This window comes from Centruroides vittatus, unplaced genomic scaffold, assembly GCF_030686945.1.
Source record: "Centruroides vittatus isolate TY-2023 unplaced genomic scaffold, ASM3068694v2 contig_466, whole genome shotgun sequence".
Classification (NCBI taxonomy): Eukaryota; Metazoa; Arthropoda; class Arachnida; order Scorpiones; family Buthidae; genus Centruroides; species Centruroides vittatus.
This window is the reverse complement of record NW_027122260.1, coordinates 141,514-168,717: the sequence shown is the minus strand read 5'-3', so window position 1 is coordinate 168,717 and position 27,204 is coordinate 141,514. Positions and strand designations below refer to the sequence as shown.

The window sequence follows — 27,204 nt, the reverse complement described above, 5'->3', positions numbered from 1 at the left end:
GGCCAAGCAGAAGGTTTTATATCCCTTTATAAGGCTTAAACAAACTTTTAATATTTCTTACAGCTGCCAAAGCCTGGACTGTCTCCAATCATTCTAAGAAGTGGCGATTCAAATCTCTTTGAACAAAAAAGCAAGATATTTTGACCTTCAATTTGGAGGTCAATATATCTTGCTTCAAACCAGCTAACTTCTGGTATTAAAGCATGATATTTTGCTCATCCCCTATATCTTGCTTTTTGGACAAACTAAGCATTTCTTTGCTTTCAACAAGGTTCGTGTCTTCTTTTTGGTCGGTGTTGTGATTGGTTTCGGTCACTTTCGTAAATATTTGTGCCGACAAAACCTCTCCTCTTCAGTCTTTTGCCGTTTTTGCGATCATGCTAGGGAGACTCCTCTGCATCTCATTTGTGAGTATTCAGATTTTTGTTCAGGCAAACTTATTTATTGGGTCCACCTTTCTTGATCCCTGGTAACATCTCTCAAGTTTTCTTCAGAGAACTGTTGTCTTTCTTTAGTGAAATTAGATTTTTCAAATAATTTCTCATGAAATGATCAATGGACCTTTTAAGTCGAGATGCATTTAGCTTGCTGGCATCCACTTGCACAATAATAAAAACAACGTTTACTGAATTATTCTATTCTCTATACCTTCTATTTATATAGAGAACACATTGAGTCTGTAAGCACGTTATTTCGCTATTGTTTCTAATTATCTGAAAATTATATAGCATTAAGATACTGTAAACGTGGAAATTTTCTTGTAAAACTGTAGTTAAAAAAAAAAAAAAAATACAGTTGTATTTTTAAGCAAATTATTTCCCCATTCTATACGAAACATAGTAATTGTTATCATTGCATCCCTTGGCTGTGCCCTTTATTAGATTTTTCTAATCATTTTATGTAGTTTTAAATTAAATTACAGCAGTTTTTATATGAATGCGAGACGCAAATTGTTATAATTTCATCGATGACTCTGTATGATGAATTATAATAAATAGTCACCAATTAAGTGATTTTAATTTAAACTCATTTATATAGCATATTTGTTTATACTTACCGGATCCATTGTCGGAATGGGACGAGGAGTCGGTTCTGGTGGTTTGGGGGCTTAAAATAAAAGAATATTTTAATTTAGATGATAATACATAAGTTTTAAAAATACATTTATCGACAAAAACATAATAAATAAAAGAAAGTTAAATCGTGTAATGAAATTACAAAATAATTACTAAGTAAACAATATATTAAACCGTGTTTCCTTTCATGTCTAGTTTATGACAATATCAAGCAAGATAGTGTTTATTAATGTTGCAACGAATAGTATATTCGGCCAAACTATTCGGCTTGATTAACGCTCGTACGAAAATTGGCGCGCAAACTGCATTATGGCAAGGACCTTGCTCTCTATTGGCCCGCTGTCACTACGCTTCGCCGATCGCGTTAATTTTTGACAGACAAGAGCGTCATGCCAGTATTGTGATAAGTGATGATATCAAATGTGGATAACAATGAAATGACCTACACGTGTAAATAACGGAAAAGGAACAGAGAAGGACCGCGAAGTGAAAATGTGAAAATAAATATGAAATTGAGTTGATAACATAATCGAACAAGTCGAGGCAGCTTATTGGCGCGAAATTCGCGGCCGTCAATGCCAAATAATTGTTCTCATAGACTTCGGAAAGCTAAATGCTTGTAATGAAAGTCACTTAGCGTGCATGGGCGAAAGCCTGGGACCGGTTCAGGCTACCAAGCTGTCTCGAATCTGTGAAATCATAACTGTGACTTATACCGCTGTGCTATCTGTCTCTTTTCTCCGTTATCACCAGACTATGAATCACGTAATTGTAAAATGGGAAATCTACGACGGAAAAGTGACGAATCGAAAGTATCGTACGCGCACATTATGATGTATGCATAGGCATACGTGAACTAGAGCGATAGAGGAAAGAGAAAGGGAAGAGCAAAGACGAGCGCTTAAAAAAAGGATAGGCAGGGTCAGACCCTCAGATGTGCGACGATTCTCGAACGAATAGGTGTGTACGTGTGCTGATCTTTGTAATTATAAACTGTGAATACATGAGACTAATATTATTTTGTTTTTTATTCTGTGCAGGTTATAAGTTATAAATAAATATAAACAAACAACACTAACCCGATAACATTAAAACTAAATACCAAAATGATTAATTTACTGTGTTTTTGTTATTTCTTACTCCTGTTTTTAGGTATTCGGTATTTGGCCGAATAATGAAAAATAAGCCGAATAGGCCGAATACCGAATAGTAACCGAATATTCGTTGCTTAACTAGTGTTTATGCCTTTGATTTTCTTTCACTGTCGACATTTCTTCGTCAGAATTAATTGTTATTGAATCAAATTAAAAAAGTACCTTTGCATTTCCATTCTTCTGCATCCAAAACGTAACCCATAACGCATTTACATTTCCTTTGAGGTCCCATTTCAGTGCTTTCGTTAGTGCATTTGGCACGGTCCGGACAATGACGCACTTTCTCAACGTCTTTATATTCGTCGCTGGTTTTGTCGCAAGGATCTAATAAAAATAATAATATTTACGATTATCTAAATGAAATCAATAAATAAAACTACCGATTCGAATTTTAACAAACACAAGCATTACCAGGGCATTTATAGGCCACAAAAGGCTCCCAATCCGTGCAATTTCGCATCTCGTAAGAAACGTCTTCCTTCTTTTCGCATTTAAATTCTCCTTCTTTAGCATGAACGCATTTTCTAAATCTTTCCCTGGTTCCCAATCCACACGTCCTCGAACAAGCAGACCATTCTTCCCAAGGCGATTCTTCTATTTCCTCTAAACAAACACGATTAAAATTTTTTTAGAAGTAACGAAAATGTAACAAAAATTAACCTAAAAATATAATTAACCTACATTATTGTTATGTCATTACTCTTAAGAAAATGTAAGTAAAATTTTCATATAAGTGTGGAAGGTCAATATTAGAAAACTTAAAGTTATAAGACCTGTTGAAATTATTGTATTTTGATGTTACTTATATCATTTAAAAAGATTTAAATGTAATTTTAGTCACGTAAAGGAATGAAATTACGTTTTCATTAATTCCTTTTACACACAAAGAAAGCTATTTTTTCAATAAAATATGTATAATATTGAATAGTGTTTCTCACAGCGCACCGCAACATATGGTGTGCCCCAAGAGTGACTGGAACAGCTGAACAGGATAGGTGTATTGAGAACATTATGGAAGTATACAGTGAACCCTCTCTATAACAGACACTTGTAGACCCGAAAAATGTCCGTTATAAAGAGATGTCCGTTCAACAGAGGTTTTGTGAAAAATGCCTTTAAATAAAAACATCTTTAAATGTAGCCTGCACTATTTATAATTACAAGCATATACTGTATTTGTATGACTCTACTGATGATTCTGTAAAACGTGTTATTTTGGGTCGTAGTCATAATCATTATCATTTTTACTATTTGAATCTCAGAAAGTGAGTAAAGAATTGTTTTTGTATCTTGACTGTGTATTCGGTTTGGATATCAGAATTTATGTTAATTTAATAGTTTGCAAGAGGGTTGGAAATTGACCAATTTTTCTTTACCGGTAATACGGCAAATTATCAAAACGTTACAAGTGTGCCGATATATTACCGGAAATTTTTAAATTTTGACTTAAAATGCTAAAATTTTAATAAAGCCATCGTGCTAACAAATTTTGTATAAAAATGATCTAAAATTTAAAAAAATGGGAAAATTGTGTTATTTTTACCTTAAATTACGTGTATTTGTTATTTTAAGTTTATCAAAATGGGTATTTATTGCTTAAGTATCAATTTTCCTTGAAAATTTTCTTTTTTTCAATAGATTAATTGATTTAACTTCACAGTTGGTTTAACCGTAGTTATTTCGTCTGTACCGTATTTCATCAGAGACAAAGACTATTGGGTTTTATTCACATTATTCTTTAATAAAGAATAATTAGTGAATAGAAGAAAAAGAATAGAATTAAAGAATAATGTGAATAAAACCCAATAGTCTTTGTCTCTGATGAAATGCGGTACAGACGAAATAACTACGGTTAAACCAACTGTGAAGTTAAATCAATTAATCTATTGAAAAAAAGAAAATTTTCAAGGGAAATTGATACTTAAGCAATATATACAAAAAACCGCACCATTAACGTCTAATACTTATAGAAAATGGGTATTGTTTAGGATTTGAGGATGAATTAATTCACTTTCCATTATTTCTTACAGGAAAAACTGCTTCGGACTTCAAACCATCTCCTGGAATGAATTACGAAGTTCGAAGTACGAGGCACACTGTATATAAATTTTTTATTTTATGGCACTGAATAGGGTAATCACTCGAATTGTATTTGGCAGATCAATAAAATTTTTTAGTAAAGTTTTATCAGTTGTTTAACTACTACATACTTAAACATCGGAGAAAAATGAAATGGTCGAATATAATGTCTTATAAAAACAGCAGTGGCGTGCCGTCATTGGAAGCGGTGGAAGCGCCGCATCCACCTTCCAATGACCTTCGCTTGTATTTTCTAAAATATAAATGTTCATATTTTAACGTACTTTGAATTAATTAAAATTAATATTTTATTATAACCGCATTATGTATCTTATTAAAAAATTCTATACTACGTGTGAAAAAAACGGTAAGATTGCTATTGTATATTCGAATATCAGTGGCGTTCCGCCACTGATATTCGAAATATACAATAGCAATCTTACCGTTGGGTACGTTCAATCTTACGTTCGGTTATTCTCGCCGTGAAAGCTGTCTCGGAAGCGCTTCCGAGACAGCTTTCACGGCGAGAATAACCGAATGGTGTATAGCAGCCAAAGGGCATTGGCGCATGCGCTTTACAGAGCACCAACCTTAGCCAGTTTAGCTGGTGGATGCTATACACGCGTAACGCTTCTAACGATTCTATCCCTTAGCCACTGGCTAGGGAGCTATCTGACTATGTGAATTGCTCAAGATTTAAAAAGTAAAGAGTATTCAATGTTATTTTTATGTACGTGTTTTTGCAAAGTTATATTTAATTACAGTATAATTAAAAGAAAATTATAATTATATTGACAGATTTTTCAGACATAAAATCTTTAGAATTTTTATCACTTTTAGATGTTTTTCATAATATTAAAATTATTAACAATTTTTCCAAGTGTGTTTTAATTCTTTAAATTAAGTAAATTTTATGGGAAATTTTTTGATTTATCTAAATTACGTAGTGAATCGCAATATTTATATTCGTGTCTGGACTATATTGACAAGTAACTCTTAAACATAAAACATATTATAATTAACGTCGATCCGAACAAAGACGTACTAAAAGAATTATATAATTTAATATCATTAATATTTACGGTACCATCTACCAGTCGACTGTCGAGCGCAGTTTTTCGACCACGGAGCTAATTTATACATTGGCCAGGAACACTCGGTCGGAGGAAAAATTGTCGTCGCTAGCGTTGCTTTCGATGGAAAAAGTGCTTTTAAATACGTTGACGGAGTCGACGATCGGCGACTTTTATGATAAAGTAATTAACGACTTAGCGGGAAAAATGGCCGAATAAAATTAGTTTATAAAAAATTAAAAGAACAAGTTTTTCTATCATTGTTTGTGTCGTATAAATTTGTATTATATATGTATTATTTGTATTTTAGAACTAAAATACATAAATTGTTTATTTTTGTCATTTCCAGTATTTGTTTAAAACTTTTATGGAAATGTGATGTACTGGACAGGTCTGACCCGTCACCAAAGACGCGAAAAAACGGTTAATTTAGAGAAAAATTTATTAGTTTAAAAAAACATAGGTAAAAGTCGTTTGTAGTCGGACACCCGTTGTTTATATCAAACTGCCAGGCAGAAACCATAAATCGCGGAAGGAAGTCGTCCTATGATCGGTGGAAGATAGAATTCGTCTTCGATTTTGACTTTTCTCGAGCTCCAGGTAAGAGTCTCGTTACGTGTAGTAACCAGGGACCGACCACTCGGAAAGCGTGATTGAGGGAGAACGACCAATCAAAATGGACAAAAGAAAGAACGGAGATTGATATAATCTCTGACAATCGAGGACACCTGGCACTCGGTTAACGCCCCGAATAACCAAAACGCCGTGTGTCAACGCGCAAAAAAAAAAAAAAAAAAAAAAAAAAAACAAAATTCTCGACTATTGTGCCAACCTGTAACCCGTGCCACTTCGGACTTAGACTGTGTCCCCGACTCCAACGGACGAAGTCTCCCCGTGCCTTACAGACTCGTCGACGCCACTGTCTCGGGGCCACTTTCGATCGACCATCGAAGAACCACATCGACGCTCGGGACGTCCGAACAGTTGATTGTCCTAAAGCAAACTATTTTGTACACAGTATATGTTTATTTTATGTTACAATAAAGGTTTTTGTCAGATACTTGTCGTCTTTGTCTCTACAGCCACCACCCATGTACGAATGGACCCTAGACCATTACTGACGCGCAATTAACTGATTGCCCCTGGAAGTCGGCTTCTTACAGAAACACAGCTTCCCTATCATCAAATGTCACGACACGCCACTGAAAAACAGCCTACACTTAAAGTTAAATATATTAATTTTGAACCCGGTCCTTTATATAGTTATTATTTTGTAATGTCTACAGTCTTGAAACATCTCGGTTTGGCAGATTTTCTAATTATCGAGGGTTTCTCGCGTTTTTCACTCATACTTAAACAGAACTGTTAGTCGTTCAGACTCGTTCTTTTATCCCTTTACTACCGGTGCACGAGTCGTCCTTCCATCTCAAAGTTATTTTCGGAAAGCTCAAAAAAAAAAAAAAAAAAAAAAAAAAAAAAAAAGTCCTGTTTTGTCTGCGTTCAAAATATTTTCTGGAGAACAGCAATGATAATGGAAGAAGTTTAGCCTGTCATTGTGCTTTTGTATTAATGATCAACTCCAGATGATTTCTCATAAAAATAATTAAATTTGATATTAAGTAGCTTTCGAAATTTTTCAAGCCATCCATTTGAGACTTTGAATTCCAGTCATCTAATTCAGATACAAATTTGGCGTCTATAATCAACCTTAATATAGGAAAATTTTGATTTCTGTTTCTGCACAACCGTTCTATGATCGCTTTATCAATAAGAGCTGTATTTCCATTGTGCAACTGCCTGATTTGTTGTTCGTTGTCATTACGGTGAAAATGGCTTGATTATTGATGATTTCAGCTTGGATTCCCCAATCTTGAACACCGGCGAATTTTCTCATACCGCATTTCTCTCGTTCGTGATATTCAATAATTTCCATCTCTATTAATGTTAGTGATTTATGTAAGCCTTGTCTACACTCGCAGATTCTCTTTTCGACACGGAAAAAACGCGTGTTCTGTCTTCACTACAGATTATGAATAGATAAGGGTGCAGACAGAGACATTCGTCAATTTCTTAAATACTGTTCTATCGCTAAATTGGGCATTCAGCGATCAATCCAGAGTAGGGCAAGTAGTTTATATGGAGGCCCATCTTGTTTAAGACGTGTTCGACCGATACATGCAACTGTCTCTATCGCTTATTGGTTACTAAGAAAAATTTCACTCCCTCATAAGCGATACGATAATGTGAAAAGAGGTAAAGATAAAAGGAACGCAAAGCGACAAGTTTCACAATTGTAAGACTGAATGAATGTCCACACAACTGTTTTCGTTCAACCTCATTAATGTGATATACTAGATTTTATTACCATAATTAGTAGAAACAACATTTTTCAATGCTTAGTGCATTGAGAAACTTTTTCTGCTAATTGTGGTTGTAAGTTGTAGGTACTTCCTACGGACTAATGTGAACAGACACTAAGTAAATTCCTGCAATGACAAGTTAGCCAACATAAAATTCTTATTACAGCATAATAAAATTGTGCAATCGAATAGATTTGAAGAACCCAACAATATTGAGTTTTTGGGATCGATTTGACTGCAACGGCAGAAACTCCATACATGAAGGCGACTCGATGAGAATCTACTGTGTCCTGAAAAAATGACCGGTACAGTGCGATTCCGATTTACACAGATTTTATTGTATATAAGCAGAGGTGACCAAACTGTGGTTCGCGAGCCGATTGCGACTCTTCTACACTGGTTATTGGGGTTCCTACATACTTACATAATTTCTTTTTGTGAACATGGTGCATATTACTAACACATATGTAATATTTTTGTAACTTTTCTGACTATTACATAGTGGCATAATATAGACAGAAATTTTAAGTGTAACTTGCAACTTATAAGCGACAGTTTACCGCTTTGGGGGACTGGGATCGAATCGGAGTGGATCGAAAAATCCCCAGAAATTTTTCTGGGGGTGGTCCGTCCGGATATGTCGGGCCCACCCAGCCGCCCATGTGGGCTTAGCCAAACCCATAATGAGGCTGCCGAAAAAGGCCCTCTTAGTGCCCACAGGGCGAAAAGTTTTTTTTTCAAAAAAAAAAAACAACTGAAAGCATAGGTCAAATTCATAAAGTTAAATAAGTTAAATGATTACTGGTACTTTATGATGAATAGGTAAAGGAAAAAAGTAACAGTGATATTTACTACAGAACAGTGATAATTACATTATAAATAGTTAAAATATTATATACAAAGAATGCGACTCCAATAGATATTCCAATAGAGCAGGGGTGAGCAACCTTTTTAATCAACGGGCCAATTTGAATTTTAAAATTTTTTGGCGGGCCGCACATAAAGTAACACTTATTAATAATTTACAAAACTTTATTTATAATAAACATTAGAATGAAAAATTATAAAATTAAAAAAAAGTAAAGATTTCATATACAAATTTTAATGCAAAATAAAAACAAACAAGAAAAGAACAGAAAAACGAATTTACTTGAAATTTTTAATGAGAAATTTGGCACTGTTTTTTCGATACAAGCTGATCAATATCAGCCGGAATTGATGAGGTAGCTACACGTACGCAGATTTCTAATCGTGCATCACTCAATCTTCGGTGGTCGGTGGTCATTTTTGATTAATTTCATGGTTGAAAATAATTGTTCGCAAACATACGTACTTCCGAACAGAGACATCATTTGCTTTGCACTTTTCGTCAAAAGCGGCGATTTCTCAGGGCTCACATAAGATTTATAAAAATTTTCGATGTTTACTGAGAAAAATACATTTTTAAATCGGTATTATTCTGAATGTCAATCACTTCCATTTGAAAGTCTTCGGGAACTGTATCCACATCGATATTAAATGGCAAGGAAAACATTTTCATGGAAACCGCTGTCTTCTCAGCTTTGAACATTTGGAATCATAATTGAAATTCGTTGATTAAAATGTCTATATATTGTGCGTATTTTTGAGAAGTAGTAACGTTTTCTTTTTCTAAATGCGGAAAGTGAGACACATTATTCTGCAAAAGATGCTGTTTCCACAATTTTAATTTGCGCTCAAAACCCTGAATTTTATCATACAAATTGTGAATAAACTGTCCTTTGCCTTGAAGTTCCATATTAAGATCATTGAGATGCTGAGTCATGTCGATAAGAAACCCAAAAGCGCGCATCCATTCTTTATTACCAAAATGAGGAAAGGCATATCCCTTCATATCCAAGAACAATTGTATTTCGCTTTTTAAGTTGTATACTCTTTTTAGCATTGCACCTCTACTAAGCCAACGTACTTCGGTATTAAAAACCACGTCGCCATATTCAGTTTCTAAATCTTTCAGGAATTCTTTAAATTCACGGTGATTTAACGCGCGCGACTTTATAAAATTGATTAGTTTAATTATTGGTACTGTGACATTTGGCAAACTCAATCTTTTCGCACACAAATTTTCCTGGTGAATTATGCAGTGGTTAACGAATATTTCCCTTCCTGTGACCTTCTTAATGTCTTGAAATAGCCTTCCCGATACTCCTACCTCCATGCTTGACATTGCTCGTGCTCCATCTGTCGATATACCAATAATCTTTTCTAATAAAATTGAAAAATTTTCCAACACAGACTTTAGTTCATCGTACAGGTCTTTGCCGGTTGTAGTCCCTTGCATTGGAATCAGTGAACACAATTCTTCGGTAATATTAAATTTGGTGTCAATACCACGTAAAAATATAGCCAGTTGTGCTGTATCGCTTAATATCGCAACTCTCATCAAGTGCCAAAGAACAGTATTCGAATTTTGCAATGCGTTCACGAAGCGTTGTTGCTATGTTCTCGGACAAGTCTTTAATTCTCCTTGCAATGGTGAATTTTGATAAACTAATGTTTGAAATAATATTTATTTTATCAGGAAATGCTATTTCTGCAACAGCAGTCAGACATTCTTTTATCATCTCTCCATCCACAAAGGGTTTCATTTTTTTTGCCAGTATTTGACTGACAACAAAACTAGCCTTTACTGCCGTATTTGATAAAATAGCTTGATTTTTAAAAATAGCCTGTTGGTTTCCCAAGTTTTTCTCCATTTGATTAAACTCATCTATCCAGAGTTGTCCTGTTAAGTTTTTATATTGTTGTTCATGATTTGTACCGTAATGCCTTTTTATGTTATATTCTTTTAATGTCGACACAGTCTCTGAGCATATTAAGCATACAACTTTATCTTTGACGAAAGTGAAAAAATAATCAAATTTCCACTTTTCTTGGAAATGCCTGTGCTCATCCTCAACCTTCCGTTTTTTTGTTTGCTTTTCCGACATGCTATTATGGATTAAAAATTTGAAAGTTAACAAATTTGTAGGAAAACTTAATTTTGAATTAAAAAACTCTAATATTACCTTTTTGACAATAATATTGCTCTCACGCCTTTCAAGAAACACAAGAATTGCTGAAATTGCTAGTTAACAACTTACAGTCTGACTGATTGTGTGACAGAACACAAACACAGACGCGGCGCGTTCGTATTGCATGTTTAAACAAGTCGCAGACAAGTGAGTAACTCGTCACAAAAAATTGTTTCGGTTTAGTATGTACTACCATTTTATTATAATTAATTTTATAACATTATATTGATGGGAGAAAGTCGATAAAATAAATTCAATTTTAGATATGCTTGGCGGGCCGCATAAACATGTTTAACGGGCCACAAGCGGCCCGCGGGCCGCGTGTTGCTCATCCCTGCAATAGAGGATGTGGCTCCCGTGTATTTCCGATAGGCAGTATGGCTCTTATTGTGACAATATTAGGCCATCGCTGGTATATAGCATCCATTTTATATCAGATTAAATAAGCAAACTGTAACTTTTGTTTTGATGTCAATCTTGGTCCCAACGTATTCGACACTTATTTTTAATTCTTTTTGCATTAGTTTTTTTTTTGAGGGCTCTAAAATTTCTTTCCAAATTTATATATAAGAATTTTCTTTAATTTCTATTATATATAATTAAAATAACGCATAATTATATTTTTAAAGATCAATATAGATACGTACCATCGTTTTCATTTTTCAAGCTAAGATAGTGGTAACAATCTTACGTCTAAATGCTTAGAGTTAGACAATAAAGGATGACTTACTTTCGCAAGTGTGCGTGTTGCAATCTTCTTCCTTTTCGCTAGGTCCTTCGCAATCAGCACCGTTATTCTGAGGTTTGGGATTAGTACAGGTTCTGACGAATTTTTGTTTACCTCCTCCACAGTGTTTTGAACATTCCGAATCCGACATTATACTCCATTTAGTCCATCCTCCGTCCACAGCTTGAAGAGAGAAAGAAAAAAGGATTGATAAAAACAATCTGATGTGTAAAAATTTAATACTTTTTTTGACGAGTTTATTTGGTTTAAAACACGTTAACAGTAATCAGTGTTCGATCTAGAGATGTTCTTACGTGGAATTTACCAGCTTAAAGACCGATGATATTTACGCATTGATTCAAATAATCTTTTTAATTTTTTGGTATATTTGTAGAATTGTGAATTTTTGTCTTAGTAACTTTAACTTTCGTATTATCAATTTTTTTTATAAATCGACCGTAATCTATTTTAAATTTTAAGCAGGTAATAAAATGGATACGTTTCTAATTAGAAAAGAAATTTAAACATTTTTATTTTAAAAATTATGGCGTGTCACAGAAATCTAATTAAATTCAAAGTGTATCGCTAATCCAAAAGGTCGGGAAACACTGGTTTTAAATGCATGGACATCTTTTGAAAATTATTATATACAAATCAACATATATAATGATTTGGAAGCATTACGCGCAATTCAGTGCACGAACTTTCTACATCATTAAACAAAAAAGAATATCAAAGTTTTCTTAATGTAAAGATGTCTTCGCATTTGATTGATATTAATTCGCATTAATATTAATTGTTTGAATCATTTTATAAAGATCGAATTGAATTGTCCTTGCTGTCGGAACGGCAAAAATCTGCTGTTGCTGAGAGGCAAAAAGACTTAGTGAGAATTTACAGTTTCATCGTTACGAAACTAACTGGTCAAATTAAAGCATGTTTTTAAAACAATGTATCAATAGTTTTGAACAGTTTTAAGAATGACAATCGCCTTTTACACTTCAGCTACTACATATTCATACATCACATACGCAAAGACTAAAACCGAATCGAGCCCACCAGCGGTCAAGCGGTCTTCGTACCCTGTACACTGCGAGTTCGGTCGTGGGTTCGGGCCTCACTCGGATGGGCTGGTCACGTGGAGTTTTCCGGGTTTTCTCCACACCTATAACACCTAAATACAGCCACTTTCCCTTAAAAGACCTCCCGAAAGGCATTTCTCCTAGGCAGAGCATCCAAGTGTTGCGTTGTCATAACTTAACAAACTAAAACAGAATCTAATGGATTTGATCTAGTTCATAGACCATGGTTGTCCAACGTTTTTTCTTAATAGGCCAAATTAGAAATTTACATATATTCAGTGGGCCACAAAGGTACCTTATATATATTATTTTAAAAAGTTCAAAATGTGAATATTAAATTTTAATAACGAATATATATAATTAAAAATTTTTACCGTCTCTAGTATCTAACGTAGACTTAAAGCAGAAAAATTACGATTGATTGATACGGATGTATAAATACCCAAGGCAATAAACATTGCATATGGGAACATTTATCGATAAAGCCGTAGTTGTTGAGGAGCGGATGATCCTCGAGAAATCAATTCACATCTATGGTTAATACCGATAGTTCGTACAAAGTGCCAGTCAATGATTGACTCTCCTTTCCCGTCTTTCTTATCTCTCATGTCTTTTCTATTTCCAAAAAATATATTATTAATGATTGTTTTGATGGAGTCCAACTATTCAGCCGAATCTGCCGACATTGGAGGCGAGACCAACCCTAAACTCGCGCAGTAACTTCGAACCTGATTCTACATAAGTATTAATATATAGACTATATTACTTAGACTTTAATATGAAAGCTTTAAAAATATTTTATATTATTATTTAATAATATAATTATTACTTACGTTCATTTTGTAGACTTGAATTAATTAAAACGGTTAGAAATGTTAAAAATCCCACAACTCTCATTGTTTAAGAAGCATAAATCTAAAAAATAAAGTATACTTCAAAACATAATTTATGAAAGTATTTATAACCATAATTTATAAATCATTCATATAATTTATTCTACAAACCTGTGTAAATTCATGTAAACTCATAAACAACAATACAATTCGGTAAACATTTTAAGTCTTATGTTTAAGTATATACATTAGAATGGTCCTTATTCATATAGGTAAAAAATACATTTTGAAATTTGTTTGGCAGAACTCCCTCAGTTTTATTAAATTGTGTGATAAAATAACATAAAAAATGTCAAATCATTTGGATATTATTTACCCGTGCTCTACAGTGAAAATCATAATGAAACGAGCAATTATTTATTGTGATATTGTCACAATACCGGGCTGTAATTTTTAATCATATTTTTAATTTTCTTAATTTGAAATATATACTCTCAACCTCAAATTAGTTGTGTCTTGGCAATGTATGTACATCATACTTTCCCTTTAACAATAGAGTCGTGTCTGTCATCTATCTAACTCCTTTCAGGGGAAACTTTTTAAATTAAAATAACGTGACTTCCGGTTTGCACTGGAAGTTCATATATAGTTAATCGGGGCCTCATGCCACTAATCTTTCCATATCTGTTTCGACTTTCTTCTATCTAACTCTGTTCTCGAGATTAAGGAACGACAGACAAACAGACGGACAGACGACAGTGGGAATTTATATCTATATATTTTTCAAATTTCAACCCAAAAAGTATTAGTTTTTTTTATTTATAAGTTATGTTTATTTTTAGTTTATATGTGCACTTAAAAGTTCAGAAAATTGGAGTTAGGAAGCAGTACCCACACGATTTTTATCTGTAGACCTATTTACCTTACATTTCACCTTTAAACACCAAGCTTATCTTTACCAAAGAAAAACTGCTAAGAAAGATTTTGACCGCTGTCTAAATTGTCATACATTTTTACTCAACGTAATTTTTTATACCTCAGATGTTTTTGTTCAATAATTGTATTATTACGTCAAGATATGAGATCGGTTGGCCCTCGGCGACCGCCGACAAAATGCGTTGCCAACCAAACGCTTTCAACATTCATTTGTCAGCGCTGATCGAACGCGTCGCCGACCAACGCGCCGCAGACGGACGCTTTCGATACGCGCGCGCCATTTAGAAAAATAGTTATATCAAGATATAATTCGCATAAATTTGAGCTTGTAATTCTGAGTAAGATTTTGAATAAAATTCATTTGTTTCTATGCAATTTTATCCTTATAAGCATAAAATTAAACCGTAAAACTGAATTAGCTGCATGGAAAATTCCCGTAAACCTGGAATTTTCCACACAGTTTATTGACCTATCGACCCAGAAGTTTTGCGAGTATTTCATTAATAACGAGAAAGGCTTAAGTTTAAAATTTGAGCTTTGTAGACCCAGTAGTTTTTTTTTCTCTACACGCGTCTGCAGTGCTGGATGAGGAAAAAGAAGAAAAATTTTAGTTTTTTTTGGCAATTTTTGCACTTTTCAATTGCTTATATTTCGGCAACCGCTTTATAAAAAACCTTAAAATTTTGCACACTATCTAAGAAAACAATTTTTGATTTATCGATTATTAAATATAAGCAAAAATTTTTATTAAGAAAATTCGGGATATCTTTTCATTTTAAGAAAAAACGTTTTGAAATTTTTTGCCGCCTGTCGTATAATTCGTGTGTCTCTATTTTTTAATCATTTCTTTTCTTACTTTTAAGCTTATTGCTACATCAAACATAGTTGAAAGCTACATATTCTTTGGTGAATTGTTTTTTGTTCTTATGTTACAATATGAAACTATGAGCACTAAGTTTTGGCTCTACCGATAACTTATCACACACTATTGACGTTGTCGGAGTAATCACCAGAAGTAGGTAGACACAGGTTTATTATGACGACGGTATGCATTTCGGACAGGCTGTCTGTCTCTCTTCAGCCTTATTTGTTACAATTTGATGATATACAAAAATACAAGCGGTTTTTCGTAACAAGCATTTGGGTTTATGATTAAAATGTAATTTTATACTATTTTAATCATAAACGCAAATGTGTGTAACGAAAAACCGCTTGTATTTTTGTAGACGTCCACAAAATTGTAACAAATACGCTGAAGAGAGACAGACAACCTGTCCGAAATGCATACCGTCATCATAATAAACCCTGTGTCTATCTACTTCTGGTGATTACTCCGACAACGTCAATAGTGTATAATAAGTCCTCCATATAGCCAAAACTTAGTGCTCATAGTTCCCTACATATTCTTCTTCATCTTCGGAAATACGGACTACCTTACATATTTACATATATAATAAAAATAAATTTTATAATAAATGCCTATTCTGGCAACTGCCGTTGTTATATTAAAATAGAAAAAAGTTCAAGTAAAAAAAAAATAGACTTCGCTTTACGACAAAATTGGAGAATCGTCGTAAAGCGAATAGTCTTATTTCCTATATCAGCGTTATAAATTGAGATTGCGTTCCTGGAAATAACAATTCTAACTATAAAATCACACAAAGATGGATAAAAAAATAGACATTTCAAAGATATTTCATAGTCATAATTTATACTAGTAGAAAGGGAGTATACCATATAACTGTTTAAAGGATATCAATTTTGAGACGATTAAAATGATAAATTATAGGAAAAAAGTATTAAAATATATCTCTATCTACATATAAATTTAAATAAGTTTAATAAAATTTGATAGCCAAATATCCCATTTAAAATAATCGTGGAATAATTATTGATCAAAAATGTGTGTTGGGTACCGACTGTGTCTATCGATTAACATTTTTGAAAGAATTTCGTTTCTGGTAAATTCTCTAAAGGGTGTGGCCCGTCTTTTGTCCTTCACTAGCTAATTGAATACAGGCCATTTCGTTATATCGCATTTTTAAAATATATTATTTTCCTGAACAAAACTCCATCAGCGAAAATCGTTATTGTTAAATATGCCAAAAAATCGTAAATTTTTTTTTTCAAATTTGACTTAAAATATCATTTAAGTATATAGTAGATAGTATATTATAGTATATTATAGTAGATAGTAGAACGTCCAAATATTTAAGATCAATGTCATGAAATTTAATGCCATAAAAATGTGAATACGCCAAAAAAATTGTAATATATTTATTGAAAATTTTTGAAACTTAGTAGAATAATAAATGAACTAACTAAATATAAGCAACACACTCTCGTTTCCACGGTAAAATGATATAATATCCCATTTTAGTGTGGAAGGAGAGGTATTAGTACACAAAAAATAAATAGAGCTGCTTGTTACGACAATGATTATATTTTTCTATAATAAATTATAAAGCACAATAATTTATTTTTTATGATACAATCACTATTTTTATTTAATTGTTGAAAATTTATGATATTTATGTAATTAGCAATCTGTTTGTCGATCAGCATACCGTAGAGATATTATCATCTTGAAAATAGAATGTTTGTTTCATTTTCTTATTACTTGTTATTACTAAAATAGTAGATAGTGTTTGTTATTGAATTTTTGATTATTATTGCCTTACTCAATAAAATTGTATTCTGTTAAAACTTAAGTTAAAATATACAACTCGTCAAAGAAGTTGAATAATTATTTTTTAAGATAAGACCCAGATTGTGCGCCGTAAAATATCCAGCAACGAGTTGCTTAACTTTTTCGGCAACGTTTGGTGACGCCATCTGTTATCAAGTTTTATTTAAAAACTTTATTTTTAAATACAATGATACCTGTTTTCGTCAATAATTCGTCCAAAAACAATCGACGAAATCCGAAACCGACGAAAACCGAGACAATTATTTCCATATGAATCAATATAAATCCAATTAATTCGTTCTAGACTCCAAACTACATACCAAAAACATATTTTATAGAGCATAAATATTGTGTTTAATACTAAAAACAATAAGAAATTAATATAAAATAAATATAAAAGACTAATGTAAAGAATAAATGAACGTTTAACATGGCATTCGAAGGAATGCTGGCTCTGGAAACTTTCTTTGGTTCCATAATGGAATTAAAAGAAAAGGAAAGCAATGGAATTGTTTCGCTAGACGTGTTGGTAATGCTCACACAACGAGAAACAACGCCACACTGAGCAGGAAAACGCGTGGGTCGCCCTATGTTTTCGCAAAATTAACAGGATGTCACGTAGGCACGCCGACGAAAACCGAGACAAATTATCCGCGAAAAAAAATCGACGAAAACCGAAACCGACGATAACGGAGATATTACTGTATTATAAAATGGCAAAAAGCTTAATTTTCAGGGTAGGGATGAGTTTATAAAAAAAAAAAAAAAATTGTAAATGTTAATAACGAGTAAAGTCTTCATTAAGTCACCCTACTGGAGAAACACACTACCCCTTTTATCTCCCCACTCCCCTGACCTTTAATCACCAAAATTTAATAGATCAATCCCCTTAATACACAAACCTCTCTACAAAATTTAAGAAATTTTCCTTCTGAAATTTTGCAGAGGTCTTTAAGCTTGACGAAAAGCTATTTAAGTTTGAAAGAGGGTGAAATCAAACCCCACACAATAACATTTACACATACAGAATAACCCCCGAATTTTTTTTGAATTTCTCGACGTTCAAGGTCCCGAGTCCAAAAATGTAAATATCTTGGGGAGTCATTTTTTGACCGATTGTTATACTTTCCTCTGTCATATATAACAGCCAAAACAGTAAAAAATCGTTGACATACCATGTTTGGCACGTGTTCCAAGAGTTGTCCATTCCTGGTATAAGCAATGTTATTCATTTGCAGAAATTAAGTATGTAAAATATATGTCGGTAGAAGTAAGTTAAAAGTAAATAAATTTTTAAAGAAATTTAATTACAATCGTCGAATTCGTACAAACTAGTTTGTCGAATTAAATTTCGTAATTATAATCATTCTCTAATACAGCGATTTCAAAGAATAAAATAACTATCATGAGGACCGTTTTGAATAATTTTGGCAACTGAGGCTAGCCTAATAACAGTGCCAATGTATTTAGGCTGTATTTCTATAAATATTGTGACGCCTTTTTAGTTGAGCAGCTGCGTTTAACGGTTTTAGTTTTAAAACCGTTAAAGCTGCTCTACCGTTTTAGTACTAAAAATAAAACTAAACAGCGTTACATTTTAATATCCTTTCAAATTTGGCACCTGAGACAGTTACCTGTTTACCTCATCTATTGACCCAGTTATCAGTATCATCAAACTGTTCAATATACTTTATATATTGTTACTGTAAATGTATTTACTATAAATAATTAATTACATAACTTTAATTGATTTTATTACATGCTTAAGCGTATGTTACTGTTTTATAAAGTATGCATGTTAATCGTTAAGTCTACTGTCAAATCAAAGTGTATGGAAATTTTACGTAAATACTATATTTTAGAATATAATTATTTTACATCGTTTCGATTTATTTTATCGCGGATTTTTAAATTTATTTATCTGCATTTTAAAAATATCATTACATTCTTTCTTCTTTCCGACAAACGTTAAATTTTCGACTTTTCGAAATTAAAAATTTAAACTTTAAAAAATGTTTATAAGTTATCAGTTCTTAAAAATATTTAAAAATTCATATTTAAATATTTTACACAATTTTAAATAAAAATTTAAATCTAAAAAATATATAATTTTTAAAGAACATTTCAAATTGTTATTTCTCAAATTATAATTCGAGAAATGAAAAAGAATATTATAGAATTAATTTCGTAAAATCTATAATATTTTACGAAATTAATTTTGAAACAGTTGGCCTTGAACTTTCAACCTTTAAAAACTTATAGGTTGCATTGATACGGAAAAGTTAAAAATGACTATTTGACCCGCAATCGTCTTAAAATAAATATATATTTCTGAATAATATGTAAACAATTGACCGAAATCTCCTAAAACAGAAATAATTTAAATCCAAAAATTAGACAGTCGACACGACCGCACATGGATATCCCAATGTCAACTCAATAGTTTATCAAGGGCAGCACGAGTCGTGATATCGGTTCCCATCCATCACCCGTATTTGACGGTCTGTCTTACGAGGAATAACATAATTGTTACGGCCCATATCATCTACAATGCAATGATATTTTTTGATTTGTTTGATGAAACCGTGTCTCTTTCAATAATTTAAGCTTAGTAAACACTAGTGTTGTGTTGTGTTACAAAGACACTTGGCAATTTTTCCATCAAATTTCTTTTTTCAGTTTAGTCGATACGGTATGTTGTCTTGTACACGTTTCTGAAACTGAATAAAGAAATTTGATGAAAAAATTGCCAAGCGTCTTTGTAACACAACACAACACTAGTGTTTACTAAGCCTAAATGCAATGATACTTTGCGTTAATTAATACATCAGTAAACAAAATTTAGACTATTAGATGTATCAGATATCGAATAATGTCAGAAGATTTTGAATTCTGTGCCGTCCAACTATGTACAAAACCGTATACAACCACGACTTTTTATTAAAGTTGTAATTTATATTTATAAATTCCATTATTAATTAACAAATACAGTAGAATCTCGTTTTAACGTTTACCTCGATTTTACGTTCATTTTTAATTTTCTCAACTTCTGTTGTTCCATAAAACAATAGAATTTAAACTAATTTGTCATTTCTATTTTACGTTTTATCGATTTTAGAAAGTCTTTTTTTCCCCCGCATATATGAATGAAAACAAAAAAGAAGGGATTGGATGAAAAACTATAAAAGTAAAAAATAAATTTTCTTCAGCTTTCGCAGTAATTTTGGTATTATGTGACCAAAAATGTTGCGAAAGCTGAAGAAAATTTATTTTTTACTTTTTAGTATACTTATCTGAATAAAAAGCGTTACTTTAAAACGGTTTTTTAAACATATTTTTTATTCAATTAAGTAGAAAGAAAAAAATCAATTGCAATTTTTCAATATTTTGAAAAATAAAATAAACCTGACTACTGATCAGAAATATTTGAACATAAAACGACACATTATTGAAGAAAAACCGAACAATTGCACTTAACTATTATAAGAACATATTTTACTTTCCCGGCAGTTACATAAAAGGGAAAGTACGACGATTCGTCGAAAAATAACCCCCAAGATTTTTACATTTTTTGGCTCAGGGGGCATTGAAACGTCAATAAATGCAGAAAAAGTTGAGGGTTTTTCCTGTATGTTAGTGTGTTTGGGGGGAGAAGCATGTTTTTTTTTTTTTTTCCATCCAATTTGCAGCTCAATAACTCCTGTTGATATTTTGCAAAGTGGTTTGTGTATTAGGAAGAAATATTTAAAATTTTCATGGAAAATCGGACCATTGTTCGGAAGATATTAAGGGGTTGGGATCAAATCTCAAAAAGCTTCGAGGTTTTAAAATTTTTTTACTTGTACAAAGTTTTAGTTTACCAAAAATAAATGTATTTGTTTCAAAAAGAATTTTTAATTACCATTCCGCTCCCAATATTAACGTATTTTTGTTATTTTACAACTTTCAATAGAATAACTAATGAAGTTCTCACTTTTTCAATATGTTATATATTAATAAAATAGTTTTAAGAAATTGATATTTCCCCAACCCACCAAGTCAAAGTCTGAGGTAAAAATATAAAAAGCTATTTTCTAAATAAAATTCTTTGAGATAAATAATTTTTTGCGTTATTAATCACAATTTTTATAGAAATTAGACCAAAAGATCTTTATACGTTGAAGAGGTGGAGAGGATAGTATTTTAAAAATAGTTAAATGACCCCTATTTTACCAGTAATCATTCGTATTAGTAATTTTATGTAAGTCTCTAGACTTGTAGATAATGGCAGCAATTATTAGGGAAGAAAACAAATAAAAAATGCAAGAAAAGTCCCTCAACAACGTTTTATATTATTATATTAATTGTGGAAATTGAAAATTACAATGAATAACAATATATAAAATTCTTAGAACAGAAAAAACAATATTATTTGTTATTAATAAAATAATCACATGTAAAAATTCACAATAATTACTAAAACAAAGAAATCTCACTTCGAAAAACAAAATCATTCACATATTAATTAGAAATGACATAAGTCACACACCTTTCTCATTTGCTAAAATTTATTTTAATGTATCTGTTTCACTTTAGAAAAAATAATATATATAATTCCAAACAATCCCTTTCTATTGATACGCAGTAAGAGCTCGATTTTACAGATTCCGATATAACGTACCTCGCGTTATTATGGACGGCTGATGTCGATCCTGCCAAAAGTATAGGAAAAATATTTTAAAAAATAATCCGTTTTAACGAATTTCCGCTATTACCGACTATTTTTCAGGACCGTAGACCACTGTCCTTACGTTAATACGTATTTTTTAGTTGTCATTTATTTAGTATCGTTTTACTTACTTTATTTGCAAAAAATCAGTACAAAAATATCACAAAATCAATTTTTAATCATTTTTTAACCGCAGATTTTCACATTACGTTTAGTATTCGTTTTGTTTTCTGATCGACTAGTTTTGTTCAGTTTTGAGCGACGAGTCGTGGATTTGTAGTGTAAAGCAAAGTCATGGATCATAAAACAGAACGAAAAGCTTTAGATTTGACACAAAAAATAGAAAACCTCAAGTTGAAGTTGGTAAAGAAATGTCTCTGAGTACGCAGACAATATCAGATATTTGTAAAGCAAGAGAAAAATTACAACAAATTTTTTAAAACAATTCTTAAAAATATTTAAATAAATAATGAATAAAAGTATTGGTTTTTTACAAGTTTAATAAAACTAGCTTATACACTTTACAGCTGAAATTTTGTCCTCCACGTAATTGACTTTTATTCACGATATCGATATACTATAATGGTTAAGTCGATATTACTATATACAATAGAATTCTCTCATATTCGCGATAACAGATCCGCGGAAACTAGTAAAAACTGCATTGATTTGGCATCTGAACCCGGAAAAAAACATTCGCGAACTGTAAGTCCGTTATCAAATCTGTTCTAACATGATTCTACTGTAAAAGGATGGACTTTTCGTTATGACGGACGAGTTCGTAACAACGAATAATCACGATAAAACGGACCAATATCTTCGGCCACGTGGTTGTCCGTCATATCGAGGTTTTACTGTATTAACTTTTCTGACTAAGAATCACTTTAATATTGCTTTGATGATTGTGTGTGTGTGTGTGTTATTTTTTTAGCGTATATCAAGGATTTCCAACAAGTTTCCAGATATATTAATAGTAGTTATTTGGGTGGAAAAGCAAATATATTTATATTTTATTTTAAAATAATAATAATATATAATATTAACTGATAGACAATTTATATTTTATCAAAGATTTATACAATATTGACGAATTGAATGACATTCAATATAAATCATTCTGTAGAATATATTATCTCTGCTTAAGTTGTAAAAGTATTCATTCTGCAAAAATCTATTCAAAATCGAGGCAGGTATTTTCGAAACAAAATTTAAAACGTTTCGATATGAACGATATTACAATTCCAGCAAAGTATCTTAAGATATAAACACCTTTAATAGTAGCTGAGATAGTGTAGATACTGTAGTGCACAATACGTTTTGTATATTTGTTTTTTCTTAGATATATCTTAAATATGAAAACTGTATTCATTTAATTTGTTTTAAATAAAAGAATATTTAAAAACAAGAAATGTAAAAATAGAAAAAAGTTTAAAACATTTAAAATTAAATTAAATCATAATAAAATTATTTATATTATTCTATTATAAAATCATTTAAAATTTTATAACAATTTGTTATAAAATTAATTTTCGATATGAAGCTATTTTCTTTCTTTTACTGTGGAAGCCAGCAACCGAGAAACCACCTCATCTTCAATAATTCACACAATAGAGACTCTGAAGTTATTCTTATTATCAGAAGCAAAGGGCAGTAGTTCCTTTAGTGGCATTAATACCACAATAGGACTAGAAAATTCAATAAAAAAAAAAGATGATTTTCAGCATATATAGAAAACAAGTCTTTATGCTTGTCATCTTTATTAGATTCAAGATTCAATATAAACTTTCAAAAAAAATAATAATAATATGGTAGAGGAAATAAAAAGATGGACAATCGATAGCTCAGATAATGTTGATAATTCAAAATCTCAAGAAGAATTAAATCCTAAAGCTTCCATTTCTGGAGATGATCAAGATGGAGTTGTAAGTTTTTCTAATTTATTTGATAAATTAGCTTCTGGTAAACGAAAAAATGAATAAGAGCATATTTTTAAAAAGGAAGAAAAAAACGAAACAAACAAACAAACGTTTCGATCAAGAATTAGAAAAATATTTACATTTACCTCTTATACATATACCTCTTCACCATTTTTGTGGTGAAGTTCAAAAGAACTTTTTCCAAATTTGAGCAAAATAGCTATGAAATATCTAAGTGCCACAGCATCTTCCATTGAAAGGAAAAGAATTTTTAGCACTGGAGGTAACATTTATGAACCGGCAAGAAATAGGCTATACCCTGAAAATGATGAAATTCTCATGTTTTTGCTTCACAATTTAAAGGTTTTAAAGTTTGAATATTGAATTATTATTGGTTTTATATATTTAAAGTTTAAGCTTTAAATAAAAGAGATAGCTTTGAATAGGTTATATTATACCTTATAATATGTATTGATAAAAGAAATAATTTAACTTAAAATTTTTTAATAGCAGTTTGTCATGTGATATATAATAAATATATAACAGAAATTTATTATTTTTTATTACTAACCTTATACGTGACATTCTAACAAAAATATTAAAATGCAAAATTGGCCGATTATTCAAACCGATTAATCGGTGAAATGGCCGATACCGATTAATCGGAGAAATGGCCGATATGGCCGATTACCGATTACTTGCCGATTAATCGGTGCATCCTTAGTATATATGTCGTAGGGATATGATAAAAGTGGGAATTTGGTCAGATCCCTGAGGAAGATTATCAATTTACTGAAGATGTTAAAATGACAATTCTATAGAGTCATTTCCCTAAAAACATAAGTGATTTGATCCAATCCCTGTACTATTTTAGAGCAAAGATTAAATAAACACGCAATATGTGGAAATAGCGTAGAAGAAGGATATGGATCGAAAATTTTATGCTACTTATGCCAAACAGAAAAGAAAATTATAGATCAAAGGGAACATGCCGCAAAATACCTAAAAATATCAGCTGAAAAAATGGAAGATTTTTCATTGAAGAAATTTAAGGACGTGTTAATGGATTTCACAGTTTTGGTTGATGTACTGTACCTAAGGTAGACAGAGGTCCGTTAGATGGAAATAATATTACGGGAATAGTATTAGATAAATAAATAAATAAAAAATGGTTTATACCAAATTGGTACTTCAAGCTGGCATTATAAAAGATTGGCTTCCTAGAAATGCTCTTCAAATAGCTACAACCACATTTACAGAAACCGTCCCACCGATAAAGCTAAGTTTGCGAGAAATTGCTGGAAAATTATCTTTATTCGGAGGTCAAGGGTTTAAGAAATGTTCCTGTGAAAAATCCAAGGTACAATGCAAAACAAATAGATGTGCCTGTAAAAAAAATAACGTCCTCTATTACTCCAGGTGCCACAAATCTACAACATGTTTTAATAAAAATAAATAAACTTGGCGTTATCTCTATCTTTTCATATAAATTCTTCTCACTTTATTGATTCGTTTTTTGTCATTTCACGAAACCAGTTTAAAGATTTGATCAGATCACTTCATTTAATTAGGGAAATGCCAATATCGAACCTTTATTTTAACATATTCAGTAAATTGATCATCTCCCTTAGGGATATGACCAAATCCTCACTTTTATCATATCCCTGCGACATATATACAAGCCAATTAAAGATTGTTTAAGCCTAAACACCTTTAATTTATTGGCTTTGTAGATGCTTAAGCATTGAAGATAGGTAGCATTTATTTTGTTTCCTATTGTGTTATAACATTTTACTAGACGACACAATAAGTGGAATGCTATTGTATGATATCTTGCTACAGTTTAATTAAAATGTGTATATTTTTTTATTTCTCGGCATCAAAAACAAATTATAGGCCTATAAATGTATTTCTCTTTAAAAGTAGACAATTTTAAATTATCTCTTCTTTTTAATATATTTCCTTTTTCGTATCAATTGAATGGGAACGGATATAAAAAAACCTTTAAATTTACTTTGAATCCATAATTTTTTCTTACAATTAAAAAACTCGAATAGCTGGCGAGTTTTCGGTTGGAAATATAAAAATACAAAAGTATTTGTACAGTTAATTTTAACATTGTAATTATAATTCTTAGATCTACAGTAGTTACGTTTAAATTTAAAATTAAGCAAAATTAGAAAATTTATATTTAAATGTTAAAATATTTATAAGATTTTATACAAGACAATTAAATTAGTGTAAGAACATTTAAATATTTCTAGTTTCTTACAGGAAGGAACTAGAAAGCTCTCACAATTTTTATATATAATACATATCGGCATTTTAAAACAAAAAATAAAAACAACTAACCGTTTAAATATGGATATTACGGGAATTTTTCTTCTCGACAAGATCAAGAAAAAATTATTAAGACGAAATTGGATTGTGGAGTAATAGTAAGTTGAAAAGTAGAACCAAGAACGAAGTTAACGACAACGTCCACAGTCGTTCTAGAAGGTTTTAATACAGTTTTTTAGTCAGTCGCCATGACGACGTCGCCCCTCGCGTGTCTCAAATTAAAATTGTGCACGAAATACAACGCGTCCGCCCAGTTCAATAAACAATAAATACTATAACACAAAAGTGTCCAGTTTTTTTTTGTACATTTTGACAAGTATACAACTCTTTAAATTGTAGAAAAAAACTTTTCGATCGAATTAATTCGATTTTCCATCAATTTTCGATCTTTCTAAAAGTAAGATCTTCAAACGCGTTAACAGTTAATTGCAAATTAACTCGAATATCTAGCGAATGTCATACTTATGAATATTTAATTAATGTTGTTCTTCGGTAGTTGTACATAGTAACTACCATAATATTTAGAAGTAAAAAAGAAATTAAAAATGTATCTTCAATTTAAATTAATATAAACAAATTGGATGACAAATTTCTAAGGAGACGAACAAAAAGCTTCTCAAAATTCTATCTTCGCGCGATTCCTATTTTATTGGACTGTTTCCGAACTCAATTCTACCCAAAAGATAAAATCATCTCAACCATTTTTGAGTTTTCGTGAAATATCACGTAGCAAATGATACATGTAAACAGGTCACGAAGAAAATCCTATATATTTAAATACTGTCTTCCATCGATCGTTGCATAGATAATATCGAGAACAATAGTCTCTTCCAACGCAGCTTAAAAAATATAGGACTGTTTATCGAGTTCACACTTTAAAATTATTCATTTAATTTCTAATAATTAATGAAATTCAAAAATGTTTGCGATATCACTTTGATTTTATTACGTTTAATTTATATCATAATTTAATTCTTTAAAGTACAAATAATTTCTTCAGACTCAGTGACCCCGATTAATAAATACTGGGGGAAGACGCACATAGAAGAACAATTTAACCACGTTACAGTCTCCTAGATAAAAATGATTTTATGGTCCATACATACATAATAACTTTATGACGTTACAAAATTAGACCCGTTATTTTTGTAAATTATCGGATTCATACAGAAAAGTAT

At 31.5% G+C, this 27,204-nt stretch overlaps 1 protein-coding gene across 1 annotated transcript in view; it reads right to left on the bottom strand.

The window, feature by feature from the left end:
• The window catches only part of LOC136977671 (putative adhesion G protein-coupled receptor E4P), a 35,629-nt gene extending 9,438 nt beyond the window's left edge, over positions 1 to 26,191 (bottom strand). Inside the window, exons 1-6 of the mRNA XM_067273213.1 lie at positions 26,039 to 26,191; positions 13,438 to 13,519; positions 11,526 to 11,705; positions 2,642 to 2,833; positions 2,393 to 2,554; positions 1,058 to 1,107 (exon numbers count right to left, since the gene is read on the bottom strand). Coding sequence (XP_067129314.1) covers positions 1,058 to 1,107; positions 2,393 to 2,554; positions 2,642 to 2,833; positions 11,526 to 11,705; positions 13,438 to 13,501 — 648 coding nt within the window. The 5' untranslated portion in view covers positions 13,502 to 13,519; positions 26,039 to 26,191. The remainder of the gene's footprint in view (positions 1 to 1,057; positions 1,108 to 2,392; positions 2,555 to 2,641; positions 2,834 to 11,525; positions 11,706 to 13,437; positions 13,520 to 26,038) is intronic.
• Between the last annotated feature and the right edge of the window lie 1,013 nt (positions 26,192 to 27,204).